Source organism: Tachypleus tridentatus, chromosome 3 (genome assembly GCF_004210375.1).
Source record: "Tachypleus tridentatus isolate NWPU-2018 chromosome 3, ASM421037v1, whole genome shotgun sequence".
NCBI classification, from domain to species: domain Eukaryota; kingdom Metazoa; phylum Arthropoda; class Merostomata; order Xiphosura; family Limulidae; genus Tachypleus; species Tachypleus tridentatus.
In genome coordinates, this window is record NC_134827.1 from 26518549 (window position 1) to 26535677 (window position 17129).

A 17129-nucleotide genomic window follows, 5' to 3' on the forward strand; every position below is an offset into this window, starting at 1 on the left:
AGGGAAATCCCTGCAGTGAAAATATATTTTTGAATTTTGTTTTTGGGGGCAATTCATATGTTTTTTCTTATAACAAAGCCACATAATGCTATTTGCTGAGCCCACCTAAGGGAATCGGACTTCTAATTTTGCTTTTTAGATCCCTAGACCTACTGCTGTACTAGCGGGAGGCTGGGGAAGTTCGTGTCAGTGGTAATATATTTTAAGGATTTTTTTTTCTGGGAAGCTTATTTATTGATAAGATCCATTCAAATTGGTTTTTAGAGTTCACATTAGTTGTCGCCCGCTAGTAAAGCAGTAAGTTAACGGACTTACAATGCTAAAATCAGGGGTTCGATTCCCCTCGGGGAACTCAGCCGATAGCCCGATGTGGCTTTGCTATATGAAAAAACACACACACAGATTAGTTTATAATAACAGCCCGGCATGGCCAAATGGATAAGGCACTGGATTCGTAATCTGAGGGTCACGGGTTCGAATCCTCGTCACACAACATGCACGCCATTTCAGCCGTTGGAGGCGTTATAATGTAACGGTCAATTCCACTATGGGTTGGTAAAAGAGTAGCCCAAGAGTTGGCAGTGAGTGGTGATGACTAGCTGTCTTTCCTCTACTCTTACACTGCTAAATTAGTGACGGCTAGCGCAGATAATTCTCGAGTAGCTTTGCGCGAAATTCAAACCGTAGTTTATAATATCTGAAGAGGAGCTTTATAGCAGCTTGCCACAAAAATTTTGTAATTTGTTAATATCTTGCAGTTCTTGGAAAATTCTTTGTTTCTTGGAATGTATTTTAGAAATTGTTTACCGCGTGTTAGTTATAATGTTATTCCAAAACAAAGATAAACGAATTTGTTTTTTGTACAAACGAGAAAGGTTTTCCTCTTGTACGTTTGTTTGTTTGTTTTTTGGAATTTCGCACAAAGCTACTCGAGGGCTATCTGTGCCAGCTGTCCCTAATTTAGCAGTGTAAGGACTAGAGGGAAGGCAGCTAGTCATCACCACCCACCGCCAACTCTTGGGCTACTCTTTTACCAACGAATAGTGGGATTGACCGTCACATTATACGCCCCCATGGCTGGGAGGGCGAGCATGTTTAGCGCGACTCGGGCGCGAACCCGCGACCTTCGGATTACGAGTCGCACGCCTTACGCGCTTGGCCATGCCAGGCCTCCGTTTTGTACGAAAATGAAAAGTTTCCGAACGTCTCATGCTACAAACAGGATAAAAAGAGTTTAGATAGTTTCCGATATACATGAAACTGGTGATTGCAAAAAAATAACCCACTGAAGCGCCTTTAATAATAACTAAAATAAAATAACCATTTAATGATTACTTATTTGTATAGCTTCGTCAGAAGATGCTGTGAAAATAAATACAAGAAGTGTTGTGTATATTTTTTATATTAAAACAGTTTGGAGTCTGATAACTTTTAAAAGCCTAGTAGAATGAATGAACTGAAGTTTAAGTTAACAAATCAATACTCGTTTCTTCTCTCCTAGCTACTGTACAAGACGTGAAGAGCGTAGCTAACAGGTTGGGCAGCTCGTTCATCAACAAACTGGGAAGTTTCTCGAGCACCAGTAAGTGTGGTTTTAAACCAATCAAAACTGTTTATCATTCAGCCACGGACATAATTCGCCACGCAAAAATTGTTTGTTTTTTATTTTGTTCACGTGTTTAGCGGAAGGCGTATTCTTCATTTACTTAACGCTTTTGCACAGATGAATATAAAATATAACAACAAATACAGTAAATTTAAAGTTCACGTTGATGCCGTTCAAATACACCCTTTTCAGTTTGAGAGATAAAATGAATCATACTGAACATGTGAGAGGAAGTAATGTTTGTATATACGTATCTTTGTAGTATTTAACACAAACTGCATAACAAATATAAAACATGTAACAATAATACTTTAGGTGCTGCCCGTGCACTCGGTCCTAACATCGAGTTTCTTGGATTGGAAATGGTTTTTGTCATCGACAGGTCCAGTAGTATCTCGTCAACAGACCTCAACAGAGCTAAGGTGTTTTTAAATTATCTTGTGGACCAGTTTGGTGTAAATAATACTGTTAATAAAGGTAGGCTTTCTAAACATTTTGGTCACCTAAGAACAGTTGAGATTTCTAAATTACCTTGTTATTTTAAGTTTAAAATAAAAAAAAAACTGTATGCAAATGATATCGGATTCCGAAGTATTTAGTGATCCATCCAGAAGATCACTACAATAAACTAAATAATGAAGTTTATTATGATGTGTGGTGGTTTAACTGAAAACCAATACATGAAATTCTAAAGTTATTTGTAATGAATATTAAAAGTTTGAAATACTTTGCGACAGAATACAAAAGGAAACAACTATGTACAAATGTAGGGTTCTGATGTATCTAATATTACATCATAAATAAAAAAACAGTACTTAGAAAAGTGTAGAGATAGATTACAGCTGGTACTCCACTTGTTTGGTGTATAAAAATCGTATTATAGTAAAGCCCTGAAATATCACAATTGTTTCAACATGTAAAGGTGTCTCCATGAATTCGCATGTCAGTTGTTAAATAAATATGCACAGCAATCACAAAATTTTACAAATCCTAAATCCTTATAAAATCTTTTATAAGCTAAACGTAAGCTTATAGCAAGTAATTACTGACTGTTAGTTTTTCTTTAATGAAGGATAACAAGTGAATTGGTTTCAAGACGCTTAGACAGAATAGACTACAATATTTATATCTAATACACTTTATTCAAAGTAAAACTTTGCAGAAAATTGGAATGCTTTGAGCATGCTTGGTTTTATATACGTATAGAACAAAGAAAGTTCGTTATCCATGATAGCATAAGATCATCCTGAACTAAAGACGTACACTGATTTTGTGGGTATTTTTTAGGTGTCAGTACGGTTAGATTTTGTGTTTTTTTTTTAAATAGTATGCACAACAAAGTTCGGTTAGCAAACGAACCGAACCGTACTGACTGCACCTGAAGAGTTGATCTCCGTCAGTTTAGCAAACGAACTGAGTTCGTTTCATTTGATAAACCAGACTGTGAACAACGAAAAGACTCGGTTAGTTTTGGGAACAGGAAATGATGTAACCGGAAATAATATTAACCCGCGCAGTTTCGACAGAACCAAAGTGCGATAAGTTATACGTACGCCAGTGGAAGTATGTCCGGCTGAACAATATACACACCAGAGGAAAAAAACAAAGACATTCTTAGACACTTGGCCAGACGTCCAAAAAAACTCAAACTGAACTGGATAAAACCCAGGAAAACACAGAAACATTTGCTACTTGTTTTTAAAGACTTGGTGATGAAGATTTTCTCAGAAGCTTTGAGCAGTGCAAGATAAAAGTAAAAAACGATGGAACAAAACTATTTGGAGACTAAAGACATATCATGAAGAAGACAACCTATGCTCTTCCAGCTAATAAGTGTCTAAGTTTCTACAAATCTGATAAAAATTTGGTTACTAAACCCTGTTCTGGACCTGAAGACGTTCTGTACTCTCTTTGGGTGAAAAACGAAACTCCAGTAATGGATCAGAATTTGTCTGGAAAGCTGGGATCCCTGACTAAGAAAACACCGTAAATAACAGCATTTAATTTCATGAAAACACAACAGGTAATATTGATTTTCTATACCTGCACATAATATCAAACATTTCAATTTGTATTACTTTTTAAATGAAATATACTAGAGTAATATGCGTTTGCTGTAAAGTGAGATTATTAGTTTAAGATTGAGTTATGATTTTCATAGGTTGAGGTATGATTTTAATAGGTAATCTCAGTTAGTTTTTTATGTTTCTTAGGAAAAAATGACAACGTTCACATATCAATATATTACTGTAATTGCTTCCATAAATGAAAAACATAAAAAACACGTGATACCATTAGTTTTTGAATATTTACATATTGTGTAAATAATTATCCATATGATTTTTAGCAGTTCCATTTTCATTGTTTTAGGAGTTTGAAGAAACCACGTAATTTACAATAGTTTCTTGTTTGTTTGTTTGTTTTTGGAATTTCGCACAAAGCTACTCAAGGGCTATCTGCGCTAGCCCTCCCTAATTTTGCAGTGTAAGACTAGAGGGAAGGCAGCTTGTCATCACCACCCACCGCCAACTCTTGGGCTACTCTTTTACCAACGAATAGTGGGATTGATTGTCACATTATAACGCCCCCACGGCTGAAAAAGCAAGCATGTTTGGTGCGACCGGGATCCGAACCCGCGATCCTCAGATTACGAGTCAAACGCCTTAACCCACTTGGCCATGCCAGGCCTAAACTACATCTAAGTGGTACTATCTAACATCAAGGTACAGGTATTACACATTAAACAACGATTTGAAAAAAAACAAACAAACAAACTATAAGAGAACTTTGGGAGATAAGGCCTGTTTAATATATTAATGTTTCATCGCCGAATGGTGTGTTTTAGTTATCTATTGTTTTACAGTTGTAAGAAATTGATTATATTACATTTATTTCTACTCTGATTTTACTTCCCATGTACGAGACACGTGGCAAGCAATGAAATGTAAAGTTCCCTGATGAATGACATGGAAATGACAAGAACAAATCAGTAATCTAGATTACCAGTGTGATGAGAAAAGAAATACCTGGTAAAACAAACGCAGAAAGGAAACAAAGGACATTATGCTGAAAGAAATTACAAGGTTGATGTCTCCTGTGCTATACAGGGATAAGCGAGAGCAGGAGGCCTATTTAGAACACCTTAGGAGGGACATCGAGGGACAGGGGAAACATATAACAAACGAAACGTTCTCAGCTGCTGAGGAAAAAAAACACTTTAAGTAGAATATAATTATTCAACGATTATTCCTAAACTTTCTCAGGTAATTACAAGATCTAATGTAACAAATCGGATTTCAACATCTCTAATACCATCCACTTCTGCGATCTCTACAGATCCATCCTAGATTTTCAGAAACATCACTGTGTGCCATACAAGTTTGGTTAACCATAAAAAACACCCTCAACGTACCACGTCAGAAAGTCTTCCTCTCAAAGCAGTTCTTCCTTTGCCACATCACTTAGGTCAACCTACAACAGAAAGCCTTCAACATTCCACAGAGAATAATGTTTACTCTTGGAACATTTGTTCCTGTACCACGTCAGTTTGGTCAACCTCCAACAAAAAACCATCAACATGTCATGAAAAAATAACAGTAATTCATCATCAAAAAACCATCATCCACGGAGAAACTTGTCTTATTTTTTTCTCCTTTTTTAAGGGAAATAAACAATAAATAAAATAGATACATTAATTAAACGCACATTTACGAAATGGATTTCAAAGATTTTCGTTCCAGATCAATTATGTATCACAATTTCTAAACAGAACTTTTAGAAAACTAGATAATATAAAACTAACTCTAAAGTTATGGGTAAAAAGGGAGCTTAGATACTTATTGCTATAGATCAGAAATTGAACAAAATCTAAATTTAATTTGCATTGTAAAAAGTTGCACTAAAGCAAAAAGCCTTGGTAGTGTGTAGATGGTTGCTGTTAGGTAAGAGTTTCGTTTGTTTTGAATTTCGCGTAAGTCTACTCGAGGGCTATCTGCGCTAGTCGTCCTAATTTAGCAGTATCAGACTAGGGGAAAGACAGTTAGTCTTCACCACCCACCGCCAACTCTTGGGCTGCTCTATCACCAACGAATAGTGGGATTGACCGTCACGTTATAACGCCTCCACGGCTGAAAAGGGCGAGCATATTTGGTGCGACGGGGACTCGAACTCGGATTACGAGTCGAACGCCTTAACACATTTGGCCATGTCGGGCCCAAGAGCTAACGAACACTAAGGTTTCTATATTTATTATAAGCACATTGAAAGGAACGAGTTTACAAAGTATCTCAACTCTAGATGTGTACAAGGTAAAGATACTAGTGTCTGGCAGTAATCTCGTTTTTCTGTTAACTAAAACTATGAAGTATTTTTGTTACAGGCCTGGCATGGACAGGTGATTAGGGCGCTTAACTCGTAACCTTAGGGTTGCAGGTTTGAATCCTCATCCCATCAAATATACTAACCATTTCCGTCGTGAGAGCGTTATAATATGACGACCAATCCCACTATTTGTTGGCAAAAGAGTAGCCCAAGAGTTAGCGGTGGGTGGTGATGACTAACTTTCTTCCCTCTAATCTTGCACTGCTAAATTACGGACGGCTAGCACAGATAGCTCTCGTGTAGCTTTCGCAAGTTTCAAAAACCAAACCAACTTTTGTGTACCGGAATGTGTCATAAAACAAGAGTACAGTCCATAACGCTGGTGTCGTTAATAAGCAGTTTTTGTTTTGTGTTTTTTTTTTAATTAACATTCAAGAGTTAATTTGAAAGTGCATACATATATTTGTTTTAATTTGTATATATGTATAGTGTTTTGTAGCTCAGTTTATTTTATTTTAATTTATATATATTATATAATATAATATATTTTTAGTATAATGCTGTTTTCTTTTGTAGAAATAATTAGTAAAGAGAACAACTTGGTTTTATCAACGAAACTGACCTTCAGTAATATTATTTTAAAATATTTTATTATAAATTATTTTCAACCTTTGAATCACATTAGAACGTTTAAGATTAATCCAAGTTTTTACGATGCAAACATTTTTAATAAAGCAAGTTACTAACCCACACCTTGATCACATTGATTTTAAAGTTGTACTTTAAAGTGGGACGGCATATCATGCCAATGTATTATGATTTCTTAACCTCCAATGTAAGGTCCAGGCATTTCTTTACTTTCTTCAGGCTGTTGTTCCACTGCAGGAGAAAAGTGTCCTTTACATTTTTCATCATGTCTCGCGCACATATTGGTCAAAACATGGTCTTAGTCCAATCTCTATCCTGGTCCTGCTCGGTTTGTAAATGAAAATCATTTGTGTCTCAATCATCTCAGGTCTTCCTGAGAAGGGTTTCGGTAAACAGGGTTGCAGTGTAGTATCATCAAAAATCACAATATCCACTCAATTACGGTTTTCAGTCCTGTTTGAAAGCAGTTTTCCTTTCTGTGTCTCCTGATGCAGTGTAGAGTTTCCCAGAACACATTCAATATGCACCTTTCCTGGCCAACCTACATTAATATTATAAAATCTGTTTTTTCGGTCTGCAACTGCATGTAAAATAATTGAATAGGTGTTGTTGATTTCATTGAGGGATTCCTCATTTATCGTGAAAACCATCAATAACATCACATTGTTCTTTTACTGAAAAGTTTATGTAAGGTGTCTGAAGAGCTTTGACAATGACAGATACCACTTTCATGGTTCCTTGAAAAGTAGTGGCTGATTCTAATAAAATAGATGAGAAACAGATATCAATTTTGTTTTGTTTGCAAACTTCCACGATGTCACAGCAACTCTCAGCACAATTGTGGGCGTGTCTGCAGACTTACAACGCTATAATCCGGGTTTCGATACCCGTGGCGGGCAGAGCATAGTTAGCCCATAGTGTAACTTCGTGCTTAACTGCAAACAACTATACCCGTTTATATCATATTAAAAATATAACAAAGTAATTTTGTTTCATTTTACGCCAATAAACTTAGCACTAAAACGTAGATTAAAAGCCAGACGTTAATATTATATAAGTTTGAATTTAATTGATTTTAACAAAAAATATTTAAATACGATTCTTACGCTTCACTTGAAAGTATCACATGACTCTTGTTGTTTCAAATTGCGCATTTTCTACTTTCTAACCGCCCCTATATGACCACACTGGAAGAACAAACATACTCTATTGTAATAGGATAAGACTGCCGAAAGCGTTTGGACCGCTGTGTGAACTTACTGTTTTTGATAAGAGCAAAAAAAATCAAAAAATAAGGTTCAAAAGTGAGACAATTACATAATTACCGAAGCGTTTGGTAACTGTAGCTGAAAGAGTGAAATTAATTTTAAGAAAAATAAAAACTCTGTACCTGTTCACTAACTTTTGTTGTTCTGTATTCCTGCCCACAAATGCATCATCAGTGGTCATCCAAATAAACCTTAGTCGTTTTCTGCTCTTCTGACGAATGCAGTAAAGGCGACAAAAGATCTCTTCCACATTGGCCTTCACTCTTTTCCTGTGTTCCACATTATTTCTTTTATCTGTAGATTAAAAATGAAAATATATTACTGAATACACAAAAAAAAAAGTCCCAGAATCGCCGCCATCTTTAAAGTATATTAAGATTGAATTCTGGGAAAATCAAACATCTAGACGTCAAACGAACTGAGTCCTCTTGATTAATGGAGTATGAGTAGAACTAAATGTTGACAAAACATGGAACTGAACCATGAACTGCGGTTCATTTCCAAAGGAACTTAACACGTTTATATTTATATACTCAATGCAAGAGAGGAAAAACTAATACATTCATGTCGATTAACGAATTAAAGTGAAACATACCTATTGTAAACAGAACAATTTTAGACGCCATTAAGCCAGAGTTAGTATTGTTTTAAAACAATCTTTAGCAATACTGACCACTAACATTATTAAACGAACCTTGTCATTCGTGGCTGCTAATAGTTTCAAATGAATTACCTTGATCAGTCATGGCTGTTATTATTTTCAAATGACTTTTGGTACTCATTGTTGCTTGTAGTCTAGGATGATATTGACGTCATAGCTATTGATAATCCAATATAACCTTCAGAAGTCATGGTTATTAATTGTAAAATATTATCTTCGGGTATTGTGGTTGATAACAGTATAGAATAATATTCAGCAGTCATGGTTATTATTTTTTCTTGAATAATCGTAAGCAGTCATGGCTGCTTATAGTCTAAAATTATATTCTGGGGTTATAGTTTTTGATAATTAAAATTTACATTCGGCAGCCATGACTGCCTACTGTGTAAAATTCCATTCAGTTGTCATGGTTGTTAATAGTCTAGAATAATTTTAAGAAGTCATGGTGGCCGATAGTCAAAACGTTTCTTCGACTGTTATGTTTCCCGATAGTCTATAATTATCATGAAGAGTTTAAGTTAGGACGGATTTGACTTATACAGCTTTTTAGTATAAAAACGGAAAAAATAAGAAAGTAATTTGGATACTTTATTCTAGGGGGCACTCGTCTTGCCGCAGTGACTTTTGGGACTAAAGCTGAACTACTATTCAACTTAAACAACAAAAGTGTGGATACACCAGACAAAGCTAAGACTATTATCAACAAGATTCCGGTTAGTTTAGTTTCCTGTTTGTTGAAGGAAATTTCACTGATGTGTACATTTAAAACATCCTTAGTAAATAAGTGCATTGAAACTTAACTTCTTCCTGTGTTGTTTAGTAACTTGTATGTCTTTATTATATAGGTTTAGAAACTGTAAATGCTAGTTACAAAATACTGGGGAGTCTATTGTTATCTGTTTAACTTAGCATGATAAATACATCCTTAAGCATTCGTATAATTTTCATTTAATAAACTCGATGTGCATCAAATGCTATTGCCAGACGAGAGTTGTTAAAGTTTTTATTTTACCTTTTCAGCAGAGCTGAAATTAAAAAGAGAAACTCTAAACGTAAAAGCTTATTGCGTTCTCTGATTGGCCAAACCGTATACTGTGGACAGAAGTTTTGTCCATTCAAAACTCATCATCATAGCTGGGGTTAGCAAATCAGTCTCTTCTCTGTTGAAAAAGAAAAGAATCTTCTAAACATATGTGTCTATTTTTAATGATTGCTTATGCATGCATATGTAATCATTAAATAGTTGGCCCGCCGTATAATATTGAATAATTAATTTGACGAAATGTCATCAGGCTATTCACAAGTCTGAATTTATTTAGGTTTATTTGCTTGTTTGGAACTCAGCAAAGATCTGAACAATGGGCTACTTGTGCTCTGGACATCACAGGTATCGAAACCCGGCTTTTAGCAGAGTGAGTTTACAGACATACCGCTGTGCTACCGAGTGTTCAGTGTAATGTAATATAGTGGGGGGGGATAATTTAGGCTACTACATGATGAAGTAAAACAGATTCAAAATCCCCTAGATGAAGCTGCTAGTTGTCAAAGATTACCTTTCAATGCATGGTTGTTGTTGGTCCAAATTATCTTCAGCAGTCATGACTTCTAATAGTCCACAATGACCTTCGACAACCATGGCTGTTAATATTCTATAATTAGGAGTGGTTAATTTTTTTTTAAATTCTAATGTACGTTATTGTATAGAATAGAATGATAACAATTCTAATAATGTTAGCAATCAAACAACACGGTATTTTTTTGTGCACATAAGCTGACTTTATAAATGAACTTTATTAGTTTATGTACTTTTCAAAATTTATCTCTGAATGTTTTTAGTGCATATTTGTAGTACAGCTGATAATAAAATCTATGGGAACAAATATTTCAGTAATAAGTTTTTTTCTCAGTGATGACGAAAAACCCACTTGTAGAGAAAAATATACATGTAAAAACGACTGGTTTGGGTTGAGAAAATTTTATATGTAGAGGAGTGAACAACGTTTCGACCTTCTTCGGTCATCGTCAGGTTTACTCAGTTATATAACTCTCTTCAAACATGTTGTCAGCTATCGGTCAGTTACCTCTTTCTTTCTTTGTGAACCTAACGATGACCGAAGAAGGTCGAAACGTTGTTCGCTCCTCTACATAAAATTTTTTCTCCACCCAAACCAGTCGTTTTTACATACAAATAAGATTTTTCTGTTTCTGACTATCATTTTATTAAATTTTAACTAAATTACCATAAATTATATAAATTAGAACAAGAAGGAACCCTCAATAGTCGCGGCTGTAATTAGATCTCAGATTGGTTAAGAAATGAAAATATGAGCTAAAAGTTTGTACCTGAAAGAAAACAACAAGAGGGAATCTTCAGCAGCTGTGGCTGTAATTAGACCTCAAATCTGGTAAGAGATGGAGCTATGAGATAAAAGTTTGTACTTGGTAGAAAAACAAAAGGGAATCTTTAGCAGCTGTGGCTGTAATTAGACCTCAAATCTGGTAAGAGATGGAGCTATGAGCTAAAAGTTTGTACTTGAACAAAAATTTAAAGACATTCTATAAGCCACTAGGACGCGGTTAAAAATATCTGTGTCTAACTGTTGGTTACTTGAAATATACAAAAATTTCTTACAAATATAATTTTTTTCAACACATAAAGAGGACGACCAAAGCTTGTACTATTTATTAGATCTTTTCGTTTGTTTGTTTAAAGTTAAACACAAAACTACACAATATCCCATTTATACAAGAACTCAAACCAAAGTTAAAGGAATATACAGGAGCGCTTCTATGCCTATGTTAATTAGTAACCTAACATCTAACTGCAACGTCCCCTATAATCTCGTATCCGTTTACACTCTCGTCCCTAAGGCATGCACCCAGCAACAGTCAGTTGTAAACTTTCTTTGTTAATCTGAAGATGACCTAAAAAGGTCAAAACGTTATTCTGTAATCTACTTTAATTCAAGTTTTAATACCCATACCAGCCGTCTTTAGAATACAAACTTCAAGATGGACTGACTGTGCCCTGTGTATCCTGTTTCTGGCGTTGTAAGTCCGAAAACGTATCACAGTGCAATTAGGGGACAGATACTTTCGTCTGATTGATAGTACGGTTCTAAAGTTTATAGATCATTAGTCTATTTTATCATTCTTAAAGTACAAAACTACTGGAATAAATAAAACATTAAATAATAACCAGCTAACATTTAATGTTCATGTAATTTAAAAATAAATTATTACTGAACATTGTTTTTTGTATCCAATTTCTACAATTATGCTGAATAATAAATCGAGCTGACCCGAGATCTAAACTTTTAAAATAAAAAATACTTAAAAAATCTGTGTGTTTATTTAACATTTCAAGGAAATTAACGGTATATAATGTCTTAAACTAATATAATCTGTGAAACTAATTTGATAAGGCAGCAAATATATATATTGATTAATTCACTATAGGGCCCGGCATGGCCAAGCGCTTTAAGGCGTGCGCTTCGTAATCTGAGGGTCGCGGGTTCGCGCCAAACATACTCGCCCTCCCAGCCGTGGGGGCGTTATAATGTTAGGGTCAATCCAACTTTTCGTTGGTAGAAGAGTAACCCAAGAGTTGGCGGTGGGTGGTGATGACTAGCGGCCTTCCCTCTGGTCTTACACTACTAAATTATCTGGTCTTACACTACTAAATTAGGGACGGCTCGGTGCAGTGGGCTAACAACCTGTTCATGAAACCGCAAGTGATTGCGGCCCTATGTTCCTTGACGGAATCGAGTGGTAGATTAATGAATTCATATATAACTTCAACTTCGTAAACGTCGGGTGACGCAAAACAATTGTTGAAAGCTGTGTTTTTACTTAGTTTTACGGCTTAGATTAGTACGTAAAGCATTTTAGATATTGTTGAAAACTACGTGTTTTTAAATAGTTTTACCGTTTGGTGCTTAAAGCGTTTTACATATTGTTGAAAACTGTGTTTTTACTTAGTTTTATGGTTTAGAATAGTACTTAAAGCATTTTAGATATTGTTGAAAACTATGTGTTTTAAATAGTTTTACCGTTTCGACCAGTAATTAAAGAGATTTTGATTCTCTGTTCGCAGCCTGCTGGAGGTGGAAGTGATATGGGGGACGCATTTTCTAAGGTATTCGTTGATGTTACTCCAGTCTTACGTAAGGAAGCCAAGCGAGCCTTATTCCTGGTAACTGATGGAGAACCGACTGACCAGGATATTTCTCCAGAAGAGTATATTTCCAACTTGAAAAAGGGAAAGGGTATTTACTGATTGATTTTTATTTCCAATAAACTTAGATTTTATTCGTTTATGAAGTCGGTTCTACCAATCGATTACATTAAAGTTGACTCAATTTTTCTTCGATAAATTATTGTATATGTAACGAATAATCTTTACGTTTCTAGATTTTGAAATATTTATTATTGGAATTGGCACAACCATCAACCCTCAGAGGCTGAGAGCAATGGTTTCGGAACCCTCAAAACACCATTACTTCCAGCTTCAAAAGTTTGAAGACTTTGATAATATCCTCTGGTTTATCAAAAATAATCCAACTGAAGGTAAAATATTGTCATTATTTACTAAATATGTTATTTTAAAGCTATCCTAACATTTGGACGAACGAGTTTACTGTATGTAATTTGTGTAAAGGGAAGAAAACCTTTTAATAGAACAATCGAATTATTGATACTGTTGCTTGAAGAAATAATTTTAAATAAGAAATATAAATTTTATTTTTGATTTCACATGAGTTAAATTAATTAATGAAACGTCAACAAATTATTAATGTAATTCTCAGGCTTGCGAATACGATTTTATTTAGCGCAATCTCAGATCAAAATTTGTGACAAAGGATATAGTTATTTATAATATCACACAAGTTAACAAACTAGGACACAGTTATTTGTAATGTGACACAAGTTAGTGAACTTACATAATTATTTGTATTGTCACATAAGTTAACAAACTAGGACATAGTTATTTGTATTGTGACACAAGTCAGTAAACTGACATGATTATTTGTATTGTCACACAAGTTAACAAACTAGGACATAGTTATTTGTAATGTGACACAAGTCAGTAAACTGACATGATTATTTGTATTGTCACACAAGTTAACAAACTAGGACATAGTTATTTGTATTGTGACACAAGTCAGTAAACTGACATAGTTATTTGTATTGTCACATAAGTTAACAAACTAGGACATAGTTATTTGTAATCTGACACAAGTCAGTAAACTGACATGATTATTTGAACTGTCACATAAGTTAACAAACTACGACACAGTTATTTGTAATGTGATACAAGTTAATAAACTGACATGATTATTTGTAGTATCACACAAGTTAACAAACTAGGGCACAGTTATTTGTAGTATCACACAAGTTAACAAACTAGGACACAGTTATTCGTAATGTGACACAAGTCAGTAAACTAACATACAATTATTTGTACTGTTGCACAAGTCAATAAACTAAGATATAACGAATTATTTGTACTGTCATACAAGTGAACAAACTAAAACAGTATTTGTACTGTCATACAATTCAACAAAGTAACATATAAGTATTTGCACCCGTGATGACGAGAAAACCCACTTGTAGAGAGAACAAATACATTAAATATTGAGTGAAACTTGCCAAGAAATGGCTAAAATATGGCTTGAGCATTATAGCTGGATATTAGAACCTTCTAATCAGTGATGACGAGAAAACCCACTTGTAGAGAAAAATATATATGTAAAAACGGCTGGTATGGGTAGAGAAAGCACTACGTAGAGGAGCGAACAACGCTTCGACCTTCTTCGGTCATCGTCAGGTTCACAAAGAAAGAAAGGGTAACTGACCGGTAGCTGACCACATGTTTGAAGACGGTTGTGTAACTGAGTGTAGAAATGTAGAGGGCGTGCTTAGATGCTGGATATATTTATTAATATAGGTATGAAGATATTCCTTTATATTGGTTTATTTTGGGTTTAGGTTGTTGTATAAGTAAGGCTTCTTTAATTTTGCGTTTTTTATGTTTGTTTCTTTGTTTAGTATTTGGGTGTTTTCTATGGTTATGTTGTGTTTATTTGATTTGCAGTGTTCGAAAACGTGTGAAGGTGACTTTTTATGTTCTTTGAATCTGGTTTCCATTTTTTTACTTGTTTCTCTAATATTATAAATAATGTTGGTGTGGTGTTTGTCAGTGTAGTTTTTTAGTTTTTCTAGACCATCAACTGGCATGCTGCATTAAACGAGATCTTGTCGGCCGTATACAACGAAACATAAACCAAATCAATACTAGGAATGACAGAGACAACAAAATCCTAGATAAACTAAGATGCAAACAACAGAAAAGACACCTACACGACAAACCGCTGACTAACCTCATAATTAACAGATCCGACCGACAATTAAACACAGACAAGATACATCTACTTAACAAAGGACTCAACTTTGCAATAGCACCTAGGTACATTCCAACCATAGAAATCAAAACATGTTTAGATTCTGGCATTCTCTAGCCAGGAGATTTGTGACACTTTCCACAGAAAACAAAAACAAGAAAAAAAAACAACCGAAAACAACCAACACAAAGGAGACATCTCCGACAATTCTATTGACATCCAACAGCCAAACTTCCCAGAAAAAATTAAAAAGTTATATTTTCCAGACACACTTGAAAACAACATCTTAAACGATGTTTTCAAAGAATTTTCTCACAAAACCATCAACATAATTTCACAAAACAGAAAGCTAAAAAACAATCTTACAAAAAGAGACATTAATTCCATTGAGAACCTGAAACAAGACAAAAACAAAAATTCTAAAAGCAGATAAAGGAAACGCTATAGTCAAAATGAACACAAATGTATACATCCAAAAAATGAAGAACATCCTATAAGACATTAACAAATTTAAACCAATAAAGACAAATCTAACAAAGACACACGAGACGCAACTGAACAAAATACTACTACAAATGAAAAAAGCCAACACAATTTCACAAACACTTTATTCCTACCTACGTAAAACCGACTCACGCACACCACAAATATACGGCATCCCCAAACCTCATAAACCAGATTGTCCATTACGACCAATAATGTCCACATATGAATCGTTTAATTACAATCTTGGTAAATGCATAGCATGGGCATTCTCTAAATATGTAACATCAGCCAGCTCATTCATCAAAGACTCTTTTAATTTCAAATCTGACCTTAATCAACTTAATCATAAAGCCTTAATGGCCAGTTTTGATGCTATATCCCTCTTTACAGAAGTCCCAACCACTGAAGCCTGCAAGATAGCCTTAAAACTCTATATCCGAGACCCTAACCCATCAATAGACATTCCCAGTAACGAACTATCAAACCTCTTAGAATTCACCACGATGAAGACAAACTTCGTTTTCAACAACCACAATAAAATACAAACAAATGGCCTAAGCATGGGCAACCCAGTATCACCAGTTCCAGCCAATATTTTTACGACACAAGTTGAAACAAAAGCAATCAACACAGCATTACATCCACCACTATACTGGTACAGATATGTAGACGACACGATTGCAGGATTCAAATCTACAGAACACACAATTTTTTCAGTCACATTAACTCTATACATCCCAACATCAACTTCACATGTGAACAGGAAGAAAGCAATCAAATATCATTTCTTAACCTCAAAATTACAAGAACTGACACACAATTCAAAACAGAAATCCATCGAAAAATAACCCATACTGGACTATACATTCCTTGGGACTCAGCACATGAAACAAAACAAAAACTCAACATACTAAGAAACCAAATAAACACAGCCATAAAACTATGCTCACCAGATAAAATTAACGATGGATTAGACAAAATAAAACAATACTTCATCAACATTAACATCTCAGTTAATACCAAATTTATTCAAAAACCAGGCACAAAACTGAGGTCTATAGTATGTAAAAACTACACTGACAAACACCACACCAACATTATTTATAAAATACAATGTGATAACTGCCACGACTTCTATATTGGAGAAACAAGTAAAAAAATGGAAACCAGATTCACAGAATACAAAAATTCACCTTCACACGTTTTCGAACACTGCAAATCAAATATACACAACATAACCATAGAAAAAACACCTATATACTTAATGAAGAATCAAACATAAACAAACGCAAAATTAAAAAAGTCTTACTTATACAACAGCTCAAGCCCAAAATAAACCAATACAAAGGAACACCTTTATAACTATATTAATAAATATAATCCAACATCTAAGCACGCCCTCTACATTTCCACACTCAAATACACAACCGCCTTCAAAAATGTGGTCAGCTATTGGTCAGTTACCTCTTTCTTCTTTGTGAATCTGACGATGACCGTTGTTCGCTCCTCAATATAGTGCTTTTTCTACTCATCCAGCCGTCTTTACATATGTAGTATTTATACCATCACAAAAGTCAGCAAGCTAACTTACACTAACTTGTGCCGTTATATAACAAACTATATACATATTAAAAAAAAATCAGTCGCAGGGCATTTACCTCGTTTGTGTTGTATAATTATAATTATTTATGTTATTTATATAAAACATACACATGTTTGTCCTCATTTTACCACGT

At 34.7% G+C, this 17129-nt stretch overlaps 2 protein-coding genes and 1 long non-coding RNA gene across 6 annotated transcripts in view; 2 read left to right on the forward strand and 1 right to left on the reverse strand.

The window, feature by feature from the left end:
* LOC143246582 (uncharacterized) overlaps positions 1-8712 on the reverse strand; it is a 32093-nt gene extending 23381 nt beyond the window's left edge. Inside the window, exons 1-3 of one of the 3 annotated variants that reach the window (XM_076493535.1) lie at positions 8576-8712; positions 7965-8136; positions 6558-7332 (exon numbers count right to left, since the gene is read on the reverse strand). In XM_076493535.1, the coding sequence (XP_076349650.1) occupies positions 7233-7332; positions 7965-8136; positions 8576-8624 (321 nt within the window). In that variant the 5' untranslated portion in view covers positions 8625-8712 and the 3' untranslated portion in view covers positions 6558-7232. Of the gene's footprint in view, positions 1-6557; positions 7510-7964; positions 8137-8575 lie in introns of those variants that run through there. The other 2 variants (XM_076493537.1, XM_076493536.1) reach the window with 2 other exon arrangements.
* The window catches only part of LOC143246575 (complement C2-like), a 31356-nt gene that overhangs the window by 6747 nt on the left and 7480 nt on the right, over positions 1-17129 (forward strand). For both annotated transcript variants that reach the window (XM_076493521.1, XM_076493520.1), the window contains exons 4-8: positions 1502-1582; positions 1922-2083; positions 9101-9216; positions 12600-12771; positions 12917-13072. In XM_076493521.1, the coding sequence (XP_076349636.1) occupies positions 1502-1582; positions 1922-2083; positions 9101-9216; positions 12600-12771; positions 12917-13072 (687 nt within the window). The remainder of the gene's footprint in view (positions 1-1501; positions 1583-1921; positions 2084-9100; positions 9217-12599; positions 12772-12916; positions 13073-17129) is intronic.
* Positions 2090-6543, forward strand: LOC143246585 (uncharacterized). Its single transcript, XR_013026049.1, has 2 exons — positions 2090-3629; positions 4530-6543. It is a non-coding gene; the product is annotated as an uncharacterized LOC143246585 (long non-coding RNA).